This window comes from Manis javanica, chromosome 17 (assembly GCF_040802235.1).
Source record: "Manis javanica isolate MJ-LG chromosome 17, MJ_LKY, whole genome shotgun sequence".
Taxonomy (NCBI): domain Eukaryota; kingdom Metazoa; phylum Chordata; class Mammalia; order Pholidota; family Manidae; genus Manis; species Manis javanica.
Window position 1 is genome coordinate 64,288,135 of NC_133172.1, and position 15,719 is coordinate 64,303,853.

The 15,719-nt window shown below is 52.0% G+C and overlaps 2 protein-coding genes across 6 annotated transcripts in view; one reads left to right on the forward strand and one right to left on the reverse strand.

The window, feature by feature from the left end:
• Nucleotides 1-56: 56 nt before the first annotated feature.
• On the forward strand, nucleotides 57-15,441 carry ZNF276 (zinc finger protein 276). Of its 5 annotated transcripts, XM_036993917.2 has the most exons (12): nucleotides 485-682; nucleotides 954-1,005; nucleotides 4,179-4,482; nucleotides 4,756-4,802; nucleotides 4,897-5,343; nucleotides 6,394-6,472; nucleotides 7,675-7,758; nucleotides 12,060-12,170; nucleotides 12,239-12,314; nucleotides 12,580-12,697; nucleotides 14,648-14,747; nucleotides 14,825-15,441. In XM_036993917.2, the coding sequence occupies exons 3-12, from the start codon at nucleotides 4,199-4,201 to the stop codon at nucleotides 15,069-15,071; spliced, it is 1,593 nt and encodes a 530-aa protein (XP_036849812.1). In that variant the 5' UTR covers nucleotides 485-682; nucleotides 954-1,005; nucleotides 4,179-4,198; the 3' UTR covers nucleotides 15,072-15,441. The 5 variants fall into 5 exon arrangements, with proteins under 5 accessions (XP_036849813.1, XP_073082915.1, XP_036849811.1 ...); XM_036993918.2 differs by lacking the exons at nucleotides 485-682; nucleotides 954-1,005 and adding an exon at nucleotides 57-170; XM_073226814.1 differs by lacking the exons at nucleotides 485-682; nucleotides 954-1,005 and adding an exon at nucleotides 68-174.
• FANCA (FA complementation group A) overlaps nucleotides 15,368-15,719 on the reverse strand; it is a 40,499-nt gene continuing 40,147 nt past the window's right edge. The window contains exon 43 of the mRNA XM_017662213.3: nucleotides 15,368-15,570. Within this exon, the coding sequence (XP_017517702.3) occupies nucleotides 15,463-15,570 (108 nt within the window). The 3' untranslated portion in view covers nucleotides 15,368-15,462. The remainder of the gene's footprint in view (nucleotides 15,571-15,719) is intronic.

The following is a 15,719-nucleotide window of genomic DNA, read 5'->3' on the forward strand; positions in this document are numbered from 1 at the left end:
GCACGGAACTCAGACGCTGGGGAAGCGGCGCCACCCGAGCCGCGGACCGGCGGAAGGGGCGGGGCCGCGGCGGGAGCCCTTCCGGGAGCTCCGCCCTCGCCGCGCCGGGGCTCGGCGCTCGGGGCCGAAGGGTGGCGGCGCGCCCGAGTAACGTCCTCACGCAGCCGCGGGTGTGTAAGTGCCACAGCCCGCGCCCTCCTCTAAGCCTGTGACAGGCCCGCCGCGGGCCCCGCTGCGCGCCCTTCCGTCAGGCCGCCCCGCCCCTCGCTCCGCCTCGCCTCGGCCCTGAGCGGAGCGGAGCCGAACGGCCGAAACCAGCGAGGACGGCCCAGCCCCGCGGAGCAGAGGCTGCGGGCTCGCGAGCGGAGCCGGGCCCAGCCGGGCCGAACGAAGCCGAGCCGAGCGGGACTTAGACGGGCGAACGCCGCGGCCGAGCGGGGCGGAGCGCCGGGCCGGGCTCCCGCTGCGGCCGCCATGAAGCGGGACCGGCTCGGCCGCTTCCTGTCTCCTGGGGCTGCGGGGCAGCGCGGGGGCTCGAGCGGCGGCGGCGGCCGCGGTCGGAGCCGCCCCACCCGCCGCGGGCCGCGCGTGGACGCGGCGGCGGCTTTCGTGGCGGCGCGGCTGGGCTGGGGCCGGGCGCGGGCCTGCGGGGACGCGGGCGAGGACGGCACCGACGAGGCAGGTGGGTGCGGCCGGCCCGCCTCGAGGGCGTAGCGGCCGGGCGGGCGGGTGGAGCCGGGGCTCCAGTGGCCGCCACGGCCCCTTAGTGGCTGCCACGTTCCCTCGGCGTCCCTGGGCTGCTCAGAAAGCCGACTGGGCCCGGGCGTTGGGAAGGGGCGAGAGCAGCCTCCCCCTGGCATCCGGGCAGCCCGAGCGCGTGAGGTTTCGCGCAACGGCCGGCCTTTTCGTGGCCACTCTGCGGTCGTTAAGTGATCAGCCCTCACGCTCTGCAGTCCACAGGCCTCGGCTCCCATCCTGGATTGCATTCTGCTCTGCGGCCTCGAGGTAACTGCTTGACCTCTCTGAGTCCCAGCTTCCTTTTAACTAAAAGAGAACTAAGTGGGGTAAGCGTGGCAGGTGGTACAAGCCTGATGTGCGCTTTGCCTCCGTGGAAGGCTCTTGCTTCCTGGGGAACTGGCTTCCCGCTGCTCTCCCGTAACCCTTGGGGGAGAGAGAGGGTTGTGGCATCTGCCAGGAGGGCAGAGCATGGACCCCCTCACGTGTGGTTTCAGGAGGATGGTGTGAGGAGAAACGAAGTTTGCACCTCTTTATGAAGTTCCATGGCTGTGGAGGCATTTATGAAAAAAAAATTTTTTTTAGATTTATCTTTTAAAATATTGTCAAGTTATAGCTGACATTCGTTTGATATTTGTATATATTGTGGAATGATCACCAGATAAGTCTCCATTACCATTACCATGCAGAATTCTTTTTTCTTAGCAGAACTTTTAAGATCTACTCTCTTGGCATTTTTCAAATATACAGTACAGTCTTATTAACTGTAGACACCGTTCTGTATTACATCCCCAGGATTTATAAGTGGAAGTTTGTACCTTTTGACCACTTTCATCCATTTCACTCCCTCCTCCCCAGGGTCCACCTTTGGCAACCGTCAGTCTGTTTTCTGTTACCTAAGAGTTTGTTTTTTTCCTATTCTCTTTCTTTTTTAGATTCCACATATGAGATCATATCGTATTTGTCTTTCTCTGACATATTTCACCTAGTGTAATGTGGTTAAGTTCTCATGTTGAAAATGGCAGGATTTCCTTTTTTATCTTTGAATAATATACTATTTTATATACACACACTCATCTTTATCCATTCGTCCATCGATGTACACTTAGTTTGTTTCCATATCTTGGTTATTGTAACTAATGCTGCTGTGAATATGGGAGTGTATGCATATACATTTTGAATTAGTGTTTTTGTTTCCTTTGGATGAATGCCCCGAACTGGAATTGCTGGATCATATGGTAGTTCTGTTTTTAGTTTTTTGAGGAACCTCCATAATGTTTTCCATAGTGGTTGCACCAATTCATATTCCCACGGACAGCGCACAAGGGCTCCCTTTCCTCCACATCCTCATCGACACTTGGTATCTCTTGTCTTTTTGATAACAGCCATTGTCAAGATGATACCTCATCAGGGATTTGATTTGCGGTTCCCTGATGACTTGAGTGTCAGAACACCTGCTCATGTACCTGTCGGCCATCTGTGTGTCTTTGGAAGAATGTCTCTTCAGGTCCTCTGCCCATCTAATCAGATTGTTGGTGTTTTTGCCCTTGAGTTGTATGAGTTCTTTGTGTATTTGGATTTTGACCCCTTTCAGATACATGATTGGCAAATATTTTTTCCATCTGGAAGGTCTCCTTTTCATTTTGTCAATGGGTTTTCCTTTGCTCTGGGGAAACGTTTGGTTTGATGTGGTCTCAGTTGTTTATTTTCAGTTTTGTTGCCTTTGCTTTGTGTCAAATCCAAAAAATCATTGTCAAGACCTATTTAATGGATCTTACCACTTAAGTTTTCTCCCCAGGAACTCTATGGTTTCAGGCCTTAAATTCAAGTCTTTAATCCTCTTTGAGTTAGTTTTTCTGTGTGGCATAAGATAGGGGTCCAGTTTCATTCTTTTGCATGTAGCTTTCCAGTTTACCTAGCATAATTTTTAAAGAAACTGTCCTTTCCCCACTGCATATTCTTGGCTCTTTTGTCATAAAGTAACTGACCATCAGGTTTTTTTTCTAGGCTCTCAATTCTGTTCCATTAATCTCTGTGTCTGCTTTTATGCCAGTACCACTACTGTTTTGTTTATTATAGCTTTGTAATATAGTTTGAAATGAGGAACTGTAATGTCTTCAGCTTTGTTCTTTCTCAAGATTCCCTTGGCTATTTGGGATCTGCTGTAGTTCCATATAAATTTTAAGATTGTTCTATTTCTCTGAAAAATGCCACTGATCAAGATCGCATCGAATTTGTAGATGGCTTTGGGTAGTCTGGATATTTTAACAATATTCTTCCAATCCATAAGCACAGAATGTCTTTCCACGTGTGTGTCTTAAATTTCTATCCTCAATGTCTTATAGTTGTCAGTGTACAGGTTTTTCATCTCCTTGGTTAAATTTATTCCTAGGCATTTTTTTCTTTTTATTTCATTGTAAATGGGAATGTTTTCTTAATTTTTATTTCTGATCATTTATTACTATATAGAAATGCAGCTGGTTTTTATATATTGATTTTGTATCTTGCAAGTCTGTTGAATGTGTCTGCCAGTACTAACAGCCCTTTGGGGGCATCTTTAGGGTTTCCTGTGTATGATAACCGTATCACCTGCAAAGTTTTACCTCTTTCCTTCTGATTTGGATGCCTTTTATTTTTCCTCCTTGAGTAATTGCTTTGGCCAGAACTCTCAAGACTGTTGAATAAACGTGGTGAGAATGGGCATCCTTATTTCTGATCTGAGAAGGCAGCCTCTCAGCTTTTCACTGTTGAGTATGGGGTTGGCTGTGGGTTTGTCATATGTGTCCTCTTAATATGTTCATGCACATTCCCTCCTATACCTGCTTTGATGAGGGTTCTTACTAAAAATGGATGTTGAATTTTGTCAATTATTTTTTTCTGCATGTTGGGATGATCTTCTTGGATGATTGCTGTTTTCCCTTTGTTAACGTGGTATATCATGTTGATTGATTTGTGGAGGTTGGACCATCCTTGCAACCCTGGAATAAATATCATTGGTTCATAGTGTATGGTCTTTATAATGTGTTGGTTTCAGTTTGCTAATGTATTGTTGAGGTTTTTTGCATGTAAGTTCATCAGGGATATTGGCCTGCAGTTTTTTATGGTGTCTTTACCCAGTCTTGGTAACAGAGTGATGCTGACCTCGTTGTGGAGGCATTTAGAATTCTTTGAAAGGTTTTCTGGCCAGAAGGTTCTTCACCGGCCACATCTCCCAAAAGGCTGTACACTCATCTGGGTGTCCAGAGCTAGAACTCTACCTTTGTGTATAAGGAGCATGTCTGGGAAGCCCCACAGAGGGTTCTTTTTCACTCCAGAAGGTGGGAGACTGACAGAGCATGTGCCTCACCTCTCCTGGGGCCGCATTTCTCACCTCCTGGGAGTTTGTGTTTTGTGTGCCCTGAGCAGCCTCACCAGTTGACTTAGTGTCTCCTGTACTTGCCCAGGAACAGGCCGGGCCCTTGCCATGGGGCACTGTCGCCTATGCCACGGGAAGTTCTCCTCACGGAGTCTCCGGAGCATCTCTGGCAGGGCACCTGGGGAGAACTCAGAGAGACCACCCCCTGGGGAGCGTGTTTTCATCAGGGACTTCCAGCACCTGCTGGGGGTGGCTGTCCACCAGGACCCTGCTCTGTCTCAGTTTGTCTGCAAGAACTGCCATACCCAGTTCTATCAATGCCACAGCCTGCTCAAGTCCTTCCTCCAGAGAGTCAACATCTCCCCAGTGGGCCACCGGAAGCCTTGTGCAAAGTAGGCACTTCCCCTGCATTCATCTGGGGTGTTAAGGGGCTGGGTGTTCTGGGCGCATGGAGTGCCCGGTGCAGCAGGTGCTGGAAGCACTGTTGGGGCTGGTGTGAGGGAGGCGGACATGAAGGCGATGGGGAGGTGAGGGCCATGGTGTGCTCGGGTGTAAGGAGGCAGCCCTCACATCAGAAGGGTCAGCCTGCATGTGGGAGAGGCAGCCCGCTAGCCTGTCCTTGCTCACTGCCCAGCCCCACTCATGGCCATGCTGATTCTTTGCAGGGTTGGTGCCCAGACCCCGACAGGGGCAGAGGAGGGCGCATGTCTGGGTGAGTGTGGCCCCCGTGTATGGAGTGTGGGTGGGCTTGCAGTGGACTGGGTGCTGACTAGTCATGGGGCTGGCACCTCTGTGCTTTTCCTCAGCGGACCTGATCACTTCGAGCCCGCGGGGCCTACGTGACTTGGTGGGGTGGGTGCATGGACATGCAGCCAACTGCAGGGCCCTACCCAGCCTCCAGCGGACACTGTCCTCTGAGTACTGCGGCGTCATCCAGGCTGTGTGGGGCTGTGACCGGGGCCACGGCTACACCATGGACACCGACTCCAGCTGCAGGGCCCTCCTGCTGGACAGTGCATTGGCTGTCACTTGGACGTGGGACAAGGAGACGGCCCCATGGCTCGGCCAGAATCGGGAGTCCAGCCCTAGTGGGGCTGCCCCTCAGAGCTCCCAGGGCAGAGCTACCACAGCTGTGGCTGAGAGTGAGACACTACCTGTCAGGGACACAGTCCGGCTTCCGTCAGATGGCATCCCTGTGGGGCCTGGACTGGGCCCCCCACCTCAGCCAAGCCTTCCCCCAAGTGGGGCTGCAGGTAGGCACCTCTGGGCTATTAGAGCAGGATTCCTAGTCCTGAGCCAGGCAGAGCCATCACCAGGAAGTGGCTGGCTGTTCTGTTGTGGGCGGTGGTCCCAGTGTCATGTGCGGAGGGGCTATGGGAAACGATGGGGTGCCAGCTTCAGCACCTCGTGGGCATGACTGCAGGGTGCAGCTGAGGACAGCCCCAGCGGTTTCTGTAGAGGCACGCTCATCTGCTGGATGGTCTTCTTAAAGTCTGTTTACTGCTGGGGACCAAGGGCGAGAATGGGCCCTTGTTGTGGGGCGTGGGGGAGGGAAGGCTGGTGCCTCTCAGCCTGTTCTAGGCCAGCTGCCGGTCACTCCCTGGGCCTTGGCCAGCATCCTTGTGACATGCCAGTGGGACCAGTGTGGACAGACTCCTCTGCTGACAGGGCTCCTGTTGAAGCTCCATTCCACAGTGCTGTTGGGGTGATGTGGCTGTGCACAGATGTCATGTCAGGGCTGGCTTCCCATCTGCTCCTCTCAGCCTCCATGCGTGCACTTGTGTACATGTGGTGCCAGGTGCTCCCGTGTGCAGTCATCAGTGGTGCTTTATAAAAGCGCAGCTACCTGGATGGTTCAGACAGACAGAGATGCCCAAAAGCCAGGAGGGAAGAGGGATGTTGTATCAGGGCTCTCAGAGCTGCTTGGCTTTTTAAACTGTGCATGCAATACCCTGATAAAAATGATTTTTCATATGTCCCAAAACATCCAAAAAGTACATGTCCCGCTGTGACATGACTGGATCTGAACCTTTGGGGAGGGGCTGGGCTGCTGATGTTGACTGTTGGCTGGGCGTCCTGATGCTTGGTGCTGCTCAAGCCTGTGCTGGGCATAGGGGTGGCCTGCAGGGCATAGCTGGCCAGGGACCTTGCAGGGAATAGGGCTGGGTGGTGGGTGGAATTTTAGGCTGGAGGCCTGGCATTCCTGTAGGGGAGGCTCTGTCATCAGGCAGGTGTGCACTGCCTTGCCAGGAGCCCTGCCTGCCTTCTGCATGGGTAACAGAGGCCTGTTCTTTGTTTCTCAGGGCAGTTGGGTGAGAAGCAGGTTCCATCTTCAACCTCGGATGATCGGGTAAAAGACGAGTTCAGTGACCTTTCTGAGGGGTGAGAGAAGAGTGGGTTTAAATAGCATAAAATTTCTCCTTGGAAAACCAAACTCCAGCATCCTAGGGGCTCATTGCCCATGTCCTGGCCAGGACCCTCTCCCTCTCTCAGAATGAGAGGTGCGGCCAGGGTGCTTCCAGGCTTCTCATTCCTGGTGAGGGCTTCTTGGGGCCCAGAAAGTACCCCAGATCTCAGGCAGCTGTGAGGGGAGCACAACCAGGGTGGGGTAGAAGTTACTCTGTTCAGGTGGTTCTGTGGTCTGTCCTTTGCTGCTGCTGTTTATCTCCTTCAGGCAGAGGAAGCTAGCCTCTGGCCCTTCATCATGACACGATCATGACTTGGGGCAGAAGCTCTGGGCAGGAGGACACACTGCCCTGGAAGGGGCACTGTCAGGGACTCTTTGCTCTCAGGGTCAGCTGTGCCTCTGAGCAAAACCAGTCAGGGTGGCAGCTGCACCCCGCTGGCCTTCACACCCTTTCCACCCCATCCTGTAAGCTGAGGCTGGAATGCAGACACATCCTCATCCAAACAAGCAGAGGCACAGCATGATGTTTGGCGTGCCTCCAGTGGGGTGCCAGTGTTGAGTGACAAGGGACAAGAAGAACCTGCATGCACAGGCTAGATCACCCCAGGCCAGGAGTGGCCATGGGCTGCCCTCCAGACCACAGCCAGCCTTGGACCTTTCTCGTCTAGACAGGTAGCAGCCTGTGAAAGGCTAGTCTGGCTGGCCGGCCACAGAGAGAGGTTAATAGTGATTCTAATTTTAGGGTAAAGGTTACAGAGATATAGGTCTTTTTCTGGCCTTTGGGACTTTTGCGATGGCTGACAGCTGACTTGTCAGCTCAGTGGGCGTTCACAGTACCTGGGTGATGATGTTCTAGGAGCCCACTTCCTGGGAGGCCCACTTCCTGAGAGGCCTTCACACCCTGCTGTGGCCCTGCAGAGGGGCTCTTTCTGAGTTCAGGGTCCTGGTGCAAGGAGAGGACTTACAGGGGATCATTGCCTGTTGGACTTCATTGACCCTGGCTTGCCCTTCTGTTAGGACATGTGATTGGACATTTGGGGTGTTTAGGTTTCTTAAGACCTTTTCAGGAGAACCAAAACATGGACTATGGGGCTCCGATGGTGTTTGTAGATAGGAAGTCTCATCGGCTCTGTCACCCATCCCAGGGCTTTGCTAAAGGCTCTCTTTTCTTTCCTAGAGACTTCCTGAGTGAAGACGAGAATGACCAGAAGCAGAGCTCTCAGTCCTCTGACGAGTCCTTTGAGCCTTACCCGGAAAAGAAGTAAGGGGACAGTCCTGCACATGCGCTGGGCTCGGAGGGGTGTCACACAGGTGGCCTGGAACCTGTGGCTGCCAGGTGTGGACTGAGGGCTGGCACACATGCTCTGGTCTGTCCACACTCATCACACACTTTCTGCTTCTCTTTGGCCCAGCCTCCCAAGCCCAGGGCAGTGTAGCTTCTGAGCGGGCTGGAAGGCCCTTCCCAGCTCATTGCTGGGATTTCTGTCACACTGGGAGGTGGCAGACAGCCGTGTGAGGGTAGCACGAACCCTGCAGATGTGACCCCACCTCATCCTGGGAGCTCTTTGCCTTGCGTTCTGCCCATCCTGCCCAGCCTCGGCCCACACAGCCTCTGCTTCCCTGCAGGAACCCCACCCTGCTGTTCCTCATGCTTTTTGTGCTGAGGTCCTTGGGCCTGGGCCCTAGGCTGGCAGTCGCTCTCAGCTGTGCACCTGGCAGTGTTTTCTGTGGCACTTCCTTGTTGAGCCTCTTCTGTGCCCTGTCTTGGCCTCCTCCTCTGGGGATTTCTGTTCTCCATCCAGTCAGAGTATAGGGTCCTGGGGAGGAAGGGTTGGGATCTACGTGTGCCGCTTCCCTCCCAGCCTTGTGCCCAGGAGCACCCAGAACACCTACACTGTGTCAGTCCCCGACTTGCTGCTGTCCCTGAGCACGTCACGACAGAACGAGAACTCAGGCACACCACACCATCAGGCAGAAACATGCGGAGCAAAGATGGGGAAGCAAGCACGGGTTCCTCTGTTCCTTTAAGCTCTTGCGTGGGTCCCAGAGACCGGAAAGGAGAGTGGGAGCAGCTCCGAGGCAGGAGCCGGAGAGCAGGCGCAGGGCGCACAGGAAGCTGCCTGGGGCCACGGGCACGGCAGGTGGGCCCTGCCCTTGGGGCGTCCCTGCCAGGTGGGGGAGACCAGGTCTGTTTCCAGGAAGCACGACTTGGGGTACAGCCTGGGTCTACCACAGGAAGCCCCTGTTCCCATTTGGTGAACTCCAGGGCTGAGTCCAATTCATGGGGCAGAATTCAGTTTGCTGCCTAGCAGGCCTGTAGCCACTGCATGTGTTGAGGGACAGAGATGGCCTCAGGATGGAGAGGGTGCGCTCAGTGGTGCCCCCGCCACTGATATGGGGACAGCACCTGTACGGCTTCACTCAGTTTCCACTAGGGCCCCAGGAGTGTGTGTAGACATGTGCTGTGGAACGAGGACACGCAGATACATTTCCAGAGGCCTGAAGCAAAAGCAGGTTGTTCTAGTGGAAGCCAGGCCCTGAGAGAGGCGGGCCAGGTGGTCGTGGGTGGGCCACAGCCCTTGCCAGCACATGCTCAGACCTCGTAGCTGCTTGTCTCAGGTGCTATGAAGTGATCACAGCTGGGAACCTAGGACTGGACCTCTGTGCAGCCCTGTCCACATGACTTTGTTCTAGTAGGCGTTCCTGTCTGGGTCCTCAGTCAGGGCAACCAAGAAGAGACGTGGGGATGTCTTAGTCGGGGCACTGTGGCTCCCGCAGGTGAGAACCTTGAGCCTGAGGGATAGAGGGCAAGCACGGAGTGGGCAGCAGTGAGTCAGGTGCTGCAAGCCGGGCCCTCCTGGGCCTGCAAGGGCCCCGCCCCGTCTGCTCCACAAGGGCTCAACTGTGAGACCCATGGCCTTTCCAGACCTCCTGCTCTCAAGAAACTCGCAGGTTAGTGGGAGGGAAATGGTGAGTGACTGGTCATAGCGCAGCTCTGCCAGGGTCCCCAGGCTGCATGGAAGAGGGTGGAAGCGACATGTGGCCCGGTGGTGAGGAATATCAGACAAGGAGAGGAGAGAAGGAGAAGCCTGTGCCATCATCAAAAAATTGTTTCTAATATGTTCTATAAGGAAGAGGTAATTATAATTTAAAACATTTTGGTAAAATATATATATATATATATATATATAGAGAGAGAGAGAGAGAGAGAGAGAGTTCTACCATTTTTAGGTGTATGATTGAGTGGCATTAAGCACATTCATGTTGTGCAACCATAACCTCTGTTTCCAAGCTTTCTATTATCCCTCACAGAAACACTACCCATTAAGTTCTGACTTCCCCCTGGCCTGGCAGCCACTAATCTGAGTAGCCATTCTGGGGACCTCGAACAACTGAAACCGGACATCTGTCCTTTTGTGACTGGCTTCTGTCGTTGAGCATCATGTTCTTGAGATTCATCCATGTTGTAACATGTATCAGAACTTGATTCCTTTCTCATGGCTGAATGGTACTCCATCATATGGTTAAGCCACAGTTCATCTGTCATTTGGGGTTGTTTTCACCTTTTGGCTACTATGAATGATGCTCTGAACGCTGTTGCATCAGTGTCTGAGCTGCTTTCAGTTCTTGGGGTGTATGGTAATTCTATGCTTAACCATGTCTCCCACAGCAGCTGCCCCATTTTTCATTCCCACTGACAGTACACAATAAAATTTCTCTATATCCTCACCAATATTGTTACTTTCTGGTTTTCTTCTAATAGTCATCGCGGTGTGAGGTGATGACACCGTCATTTTGGCTCACATTTCCTTAGTGGCTAATGATGTTGAGCATCTTTTCATGCTTTTATCTTTGGAAAAGTGTCTATTCAAGTCCTTTGCCTATTTTTGAATCAGGTTGTTATTTCACTGTTGCACTGTAGGGCACCATTTCTCCTGCCCAGTGGGTTTTTCCATTCTCAGTACTTTCTTTTGGTGCACATTTTTTATTTTGAAGTCCAGTTTACCTATCTTTACTTCTGTTGTCTGCGCTTTTGATGTCATATTTAAGAACACATTGCCAAATCCAAGGTCATTAAGATTCACCCTATGTTATATTCTGAGAGTTTTACAGTTGTAGGTTTTTAATCCAAAAATTACCCATTTGAGTTCATTTTTGTTCACTGTGTGAAGTAGGCGTCCAACTCCATTCTTCCGCATGTGGACGTCCGGTCGGCCCGCACCTTCTGTTGAAGAGGCCGCCCTTTCCTCATTGACCGGCGTTGGCACCCCTATTGACGATGCACTTGTACGGTTTTATTCCTCGACTCTGTATTGGCCTCTATGTCTGTCTTTATGGCAGCACCACATTATTTTGATTATTGTAGCTTTGTAGTAAATTTTGGAATCAGAAAGAGTCCTCCAGCCTTGTTGTTTTTCAGAATTGTTTGGCTATTCAGAGTCCCTTGAGACTCCCTGTGAAATTGAGCATGTTTTTTCCTATTTCTAGAAAAAAACAGCTTTGGTATTTTGATAGGGATTGAATCCATAGATTGCTTTGGGGGAAGTATTGCCATCTTAACAATGTTAAGTCTTCCAGTCCATGAACTTGGGGGTGTCTTTCCCCTTATTTAGGCCATCTTTAATTTCTCACGGTGTTCTGTAGTTTTCAGTGTACAGGTCTTTCTCCTTGCTTAAGTTTACTTTTTCCTAAGTGTTTTATTCTTATTGATGCTATTGCAATTGAATTTTCTTAGTTTCCTTTTTGGAGTGTTCATCGTTAGTGGACAAAAATACAACTGGTTTTTGTATTGGTTTTGTACCCTGCAACTTTGATGAATTTGTTTTGTGGATTCTTTAGGGTTTTCTACATGTAAGATCATGTCATCTGTGAGTAGAGGTTATTTTCTTTCCTTTTTAATTTGTTTGCCTTTTATCATTACATTTCTTGCCAGCTGCTCTGGCCAGGACTTCCAGCACGGTGCTGACCAGCAGTGGGCATCCTTGTCTCATTCCTGGTCTGCACTGTAGGGCATGCTCACTAAGGCTTGTCCTGTGTGAATGGGCCCTGGGAGTTCCCTTCTGTTCCTGACAGAGTTCCCTAAATGTCTGCATCCAAAGGGAAACAAAAGTGTGCTTGTCTCTTTAAGTCTTCCAGAGACACTACAGGGGAAGTTGCTGTGTCTGGGCTGGTCCTCAGGGCCCAGCAGCTGGTGGAGCAGGCAGCCTTTCTCCCTTCCAGCACTCTGCTTGCCAGGTCTCCCCAAACAGGTCTCCTTCCTCTGGCTTCATGGTTCTTTCAGTGGCGGGAATGATGACCCCTGAAGCTTTTCTGTCCCACCCTTCCTATGGGGTTTCCTGCATTTGGTGCTGGTGTGTGGAAGTAGGCACAGAGCTCCAGCCCAGAAGACCCACTCCTGCCGCCAGGATGTCTGCATCTCTGCTCTGCCCTCCCAGAGTGGCAGTGTGGGGTCTCTGCCCTCCTGAGAGTTGGTCTGGCTGAGGGTCTGCTTGAGGGCCAGACTGCGTAAATGGAGCCCCAAACCTGTTTTTTTCAGTTAGTTTGCTTTTTTTTTTTCCCCAGGGTCTCTGGTAAGAAGAGTGAGAGCAAAGAAGCCAAGAAGTCTGAAGAACCAAAAATTCGAAAGAAACCTGGGCCCAAGCCAGGCTGGAAGAAGAAGCTGCGCTCTGAGAGGTGAGGGGCCGGGTTTGGGGCCACGCTGCCCAGTGGGGCAGTGGCTACATCTGTGCTCTGCTCTGCAGGGAGGAGTTGCCCACCATCTACAAGTGCCCTCACCAGGGCTGCACGGCCGTGTACCGAGGGGCTGACGGCATGAAGGTGAGAGGCCGGGGCAGCACCAGGCGTGTCTGCAGAGCAGGTGCAGACTCGAGCTCTCCCGGGCCTGGGCAGGTGGAGTTGGAGCCAGCTCTGCTGGTGTGGTCCGTGGGGCAGAGGGCGTCAGCATTGGTCTCTTGGGGAAGCACCACTTCACACGACGACGGGTGGTTGGGGCTGCTCCTTGAGGTGCTGGGCAGGGCCGGGAGCAGGCAGCCCATCTGTGTGGCCAGGCCAGGCCCTCAGGGGCTCCCTGTGCCCCCTGCAGAAGCACATAAAGGAGCACCACGAGGAGGTCCGGGAGAGGCCGTGCCCCCACCCCGGCTGCAACAAGGTGTTCATGATCGACCGCTACCTTCAGCGCCACGTGAAACTCATCCACACAGGTGCCCGCCCTGCCCGCCCACGCTCACCTGCAGGCCCCGGGCCCCTTCCAGGAAGTCTAGCACTGTGTCTCAGTGTGGTGTCCCAGTGCCTTTCTGCAGGTTCAACACAGTGGGGGGTTGCTATCCTTACTTAAGGGATGACATCATATGCCTGATTCTGAAAGTGATCCATGTGCATCATACAAGTTGTGGAAGATAAGGGAAGCACGAAGAGGTTGGTGAGCACACATGAACCTCCAGGGCGCTCTCTGCATACATATCAGTGTATGCAGTTTATATATTCACCACAGCCTGTTCCCCTCCGTCTGGACACGATCCACACAACACATAAGGAAATGTGCGAACGCACGCCCTTGAAGCGCACGCTGTTGCTCTACCCAGAAGGCAGCTCTCCTGAACTGGCAGATAGCTTACACCTATACTTATCCCTAAACGGGAGTTTGCTTTTTCCTGAACTTTGTCAAAATGATTTACTGTAGAAAGTGTTATGATTTACTTTTTCCACTCAGCTTTGTACATTTTATAGTTGGTTATCTGGTTACGCAGTGAAACCACTTTCCTGTTTTTTGTTTGAAGTGTTCTGTACATGTCTCCTGATAGAATAATTTCTTTAGGTGGGACCTGTAAACTCTCTCAGTCCAGGCACTGATGGTCAGTCATTAGCAGTTTTTTTTTTTTTGAGAGGGCATCTCATTTATTGATCAAATGGTTGTTAACAACAATAAAATTCTGTATAGGGGAGTCAATGCTCAATGCACAATCATTAATCTACCCCAAGCCTAATTCTCGTCAGTCTCCAATCTTCTAGCAGTTTTTTTTTATGGATTTCTATTACAATTTTTGTTTCAGGTATACAACACAATGACTTGACAATTGTATATGTATATATAATGTATTTCTTTTGTGTGCCTGCGTTGATGGCGCTGAGCTCCGCTGGCCTGGAGGGGTGGCCGGGCTGCAGAGCTCGTCTGCGATTTTGTGGTTCTGCAGCCTAGGTGGTGGGCTGCTTACTTGTTAGTTCCTCAGTTGAGCAAATCCTCACCAATTTTTTTCTTTAAGGTACCACTGATACACAATCTTTGGAAGCTTTCACATAAACATTGTGGTTTCACTGTTCACCCATATTATTGAGTCCTCACTCCCCCTACTGCAGTCCCTGTCCGTCAGGGCAGTAAGATGCCAGTCATTACTGGTCTTCTCCGTGCTGTACTGCCTTCCCTGTGACCCACCTATATTGTCATTGCTAATTACAGTGCCCCTCGACCCCCTTCTCCCTCCCTCCTCACCCACCCTTTGGTAACTCTTTCCAACCTTCCCCTTTGGTAACCACTAGGCCCTTCTTGGAGTCGGTGAGTCTGCTGCTGTTTTGTTCCTTCAGTTTCATTAGCAGTCATTAAAAAAATATCAAATGGGACTAAAAATTCGGGGCGACTAACACCCAGTAAGGGATGCCTGCAATGATACAGGGGGAGTGGTGGTGGTGGTGGTGGGATAGCTGCTGCTTCAGCTGCACCCAGGGCTAGAATCAATGGGATAGGCTTTGACCACTCGACTAAGAAACTTATTTCCAAAGTGGGTTCCCCCACAGCAGGCCCAATATGGGGATGATTTCTAGAATAACAGTAGCTATGATCAATAATCTATGAAATCTTATTGATTTGGCTTCCTCTAAGACTTTGCTCAAATATATAGATCTTCTGAAGTTTATCTTTAAGGAAACAGGCTTCAAATGTACAGTGGATGAGAAGGAAGTCCCAGGCAGGTGACATTTTCAAGGAATCTGGAGGGCTCTGCTAACAATTTTCTGTATTGGTGTTGTCTGTCTGTCTTATGTGGATACATTAGGTTTCAGGGCCCCTGCTGGGGCCTGAGTGGAAGAGCACAGGCCGCTGTGCCCCGGGGGAGGGTGGGTGTGCTCTGCGCCTGTGCTCACCTGTCTCTTGCCCTCAGAGGTGCGGAACTACATCTGTGATGAGTGCGGACAGACCTTCAAGCAGCGGAAACACCTTCTTGTCCACCAGATGCGCCACTCAGGAGCCAAGCCTCTGCAGTGAGTGGGGTGGGGTCGTGCCTGCTCATAGCCACACTGGCACCGATGCCCTTGCTCAGCTGTCCCTGTCCTCCCAGGTGTGAAGTCTGTGGGTTCCAGTGCCGGCAACGGGCGTCCCTCAAGTACCACATGACCAAGCACAAGGCTGAGACCGAGCTGGACTTTGCCTGCGACCAGTGCGGCCGGAGGTTCGAGAAGGCCCACAACCTCAACGTGCACATGTCCATGGTCCACCCCCTGACACAGACACTGGACAGGGCCCTGCCTCCAGAGGCGCCACCAGGGATGGCAGAGGGCCAGGCTGTGAAGCCAGAGCCCACCTGAGGGTGCCTCAGCCCCCAAACCTGCCAGGCAGCAAGTGGGGTTTAAAGGTTTTAATAGCTACTCCCATGACCTGATGGCACAGCTTTGCTTGCTCACCAAGAGCCCCCCACTGGACCCCCACCTTATGTGTCGGGAGGGCAGGAGGCGCTGCTCTGCTGGCTGGTGGCAGTGGGTTCTGCGTGCGGTTCAGGTAGCTTTGCCAGCCGCTTTGGGATCAGTGTTTTCCTACCGACACTGAGTGACTAGGAGCCAGATACAGGGTTTGAATAATTGATTCCTCTTTCCCACTAAAGCAATCAAGATTTGTAACCCACTTTTTAGTGCAACAAGAGCTCTGATGTTATGCTTGTAATAAATTATTTACAAAGGAGCTGGGCTGTGCAAGATCCAGTTAGAAGAGACAGGGCTCCTGGTAGAGGTCAGTGTCAGGTGTGGCCTGCAGCCTGCACAGGAGGGCAGCATGCACTTCTGGGTCATCATCTCCACTGGTGGCCAGGAGCTGCAAGGAAATACCCATGCTCAGTCAGCCCCGCAGACCCCAAACATCATGGGCACTGAGAGGAAATTGGTGACCACAGCCCAACTAGCAAGTGGCCCTGGCAGCCATGATGCTGCAGAATCTCACTGTACCTAGGGTGGTGCAACCTC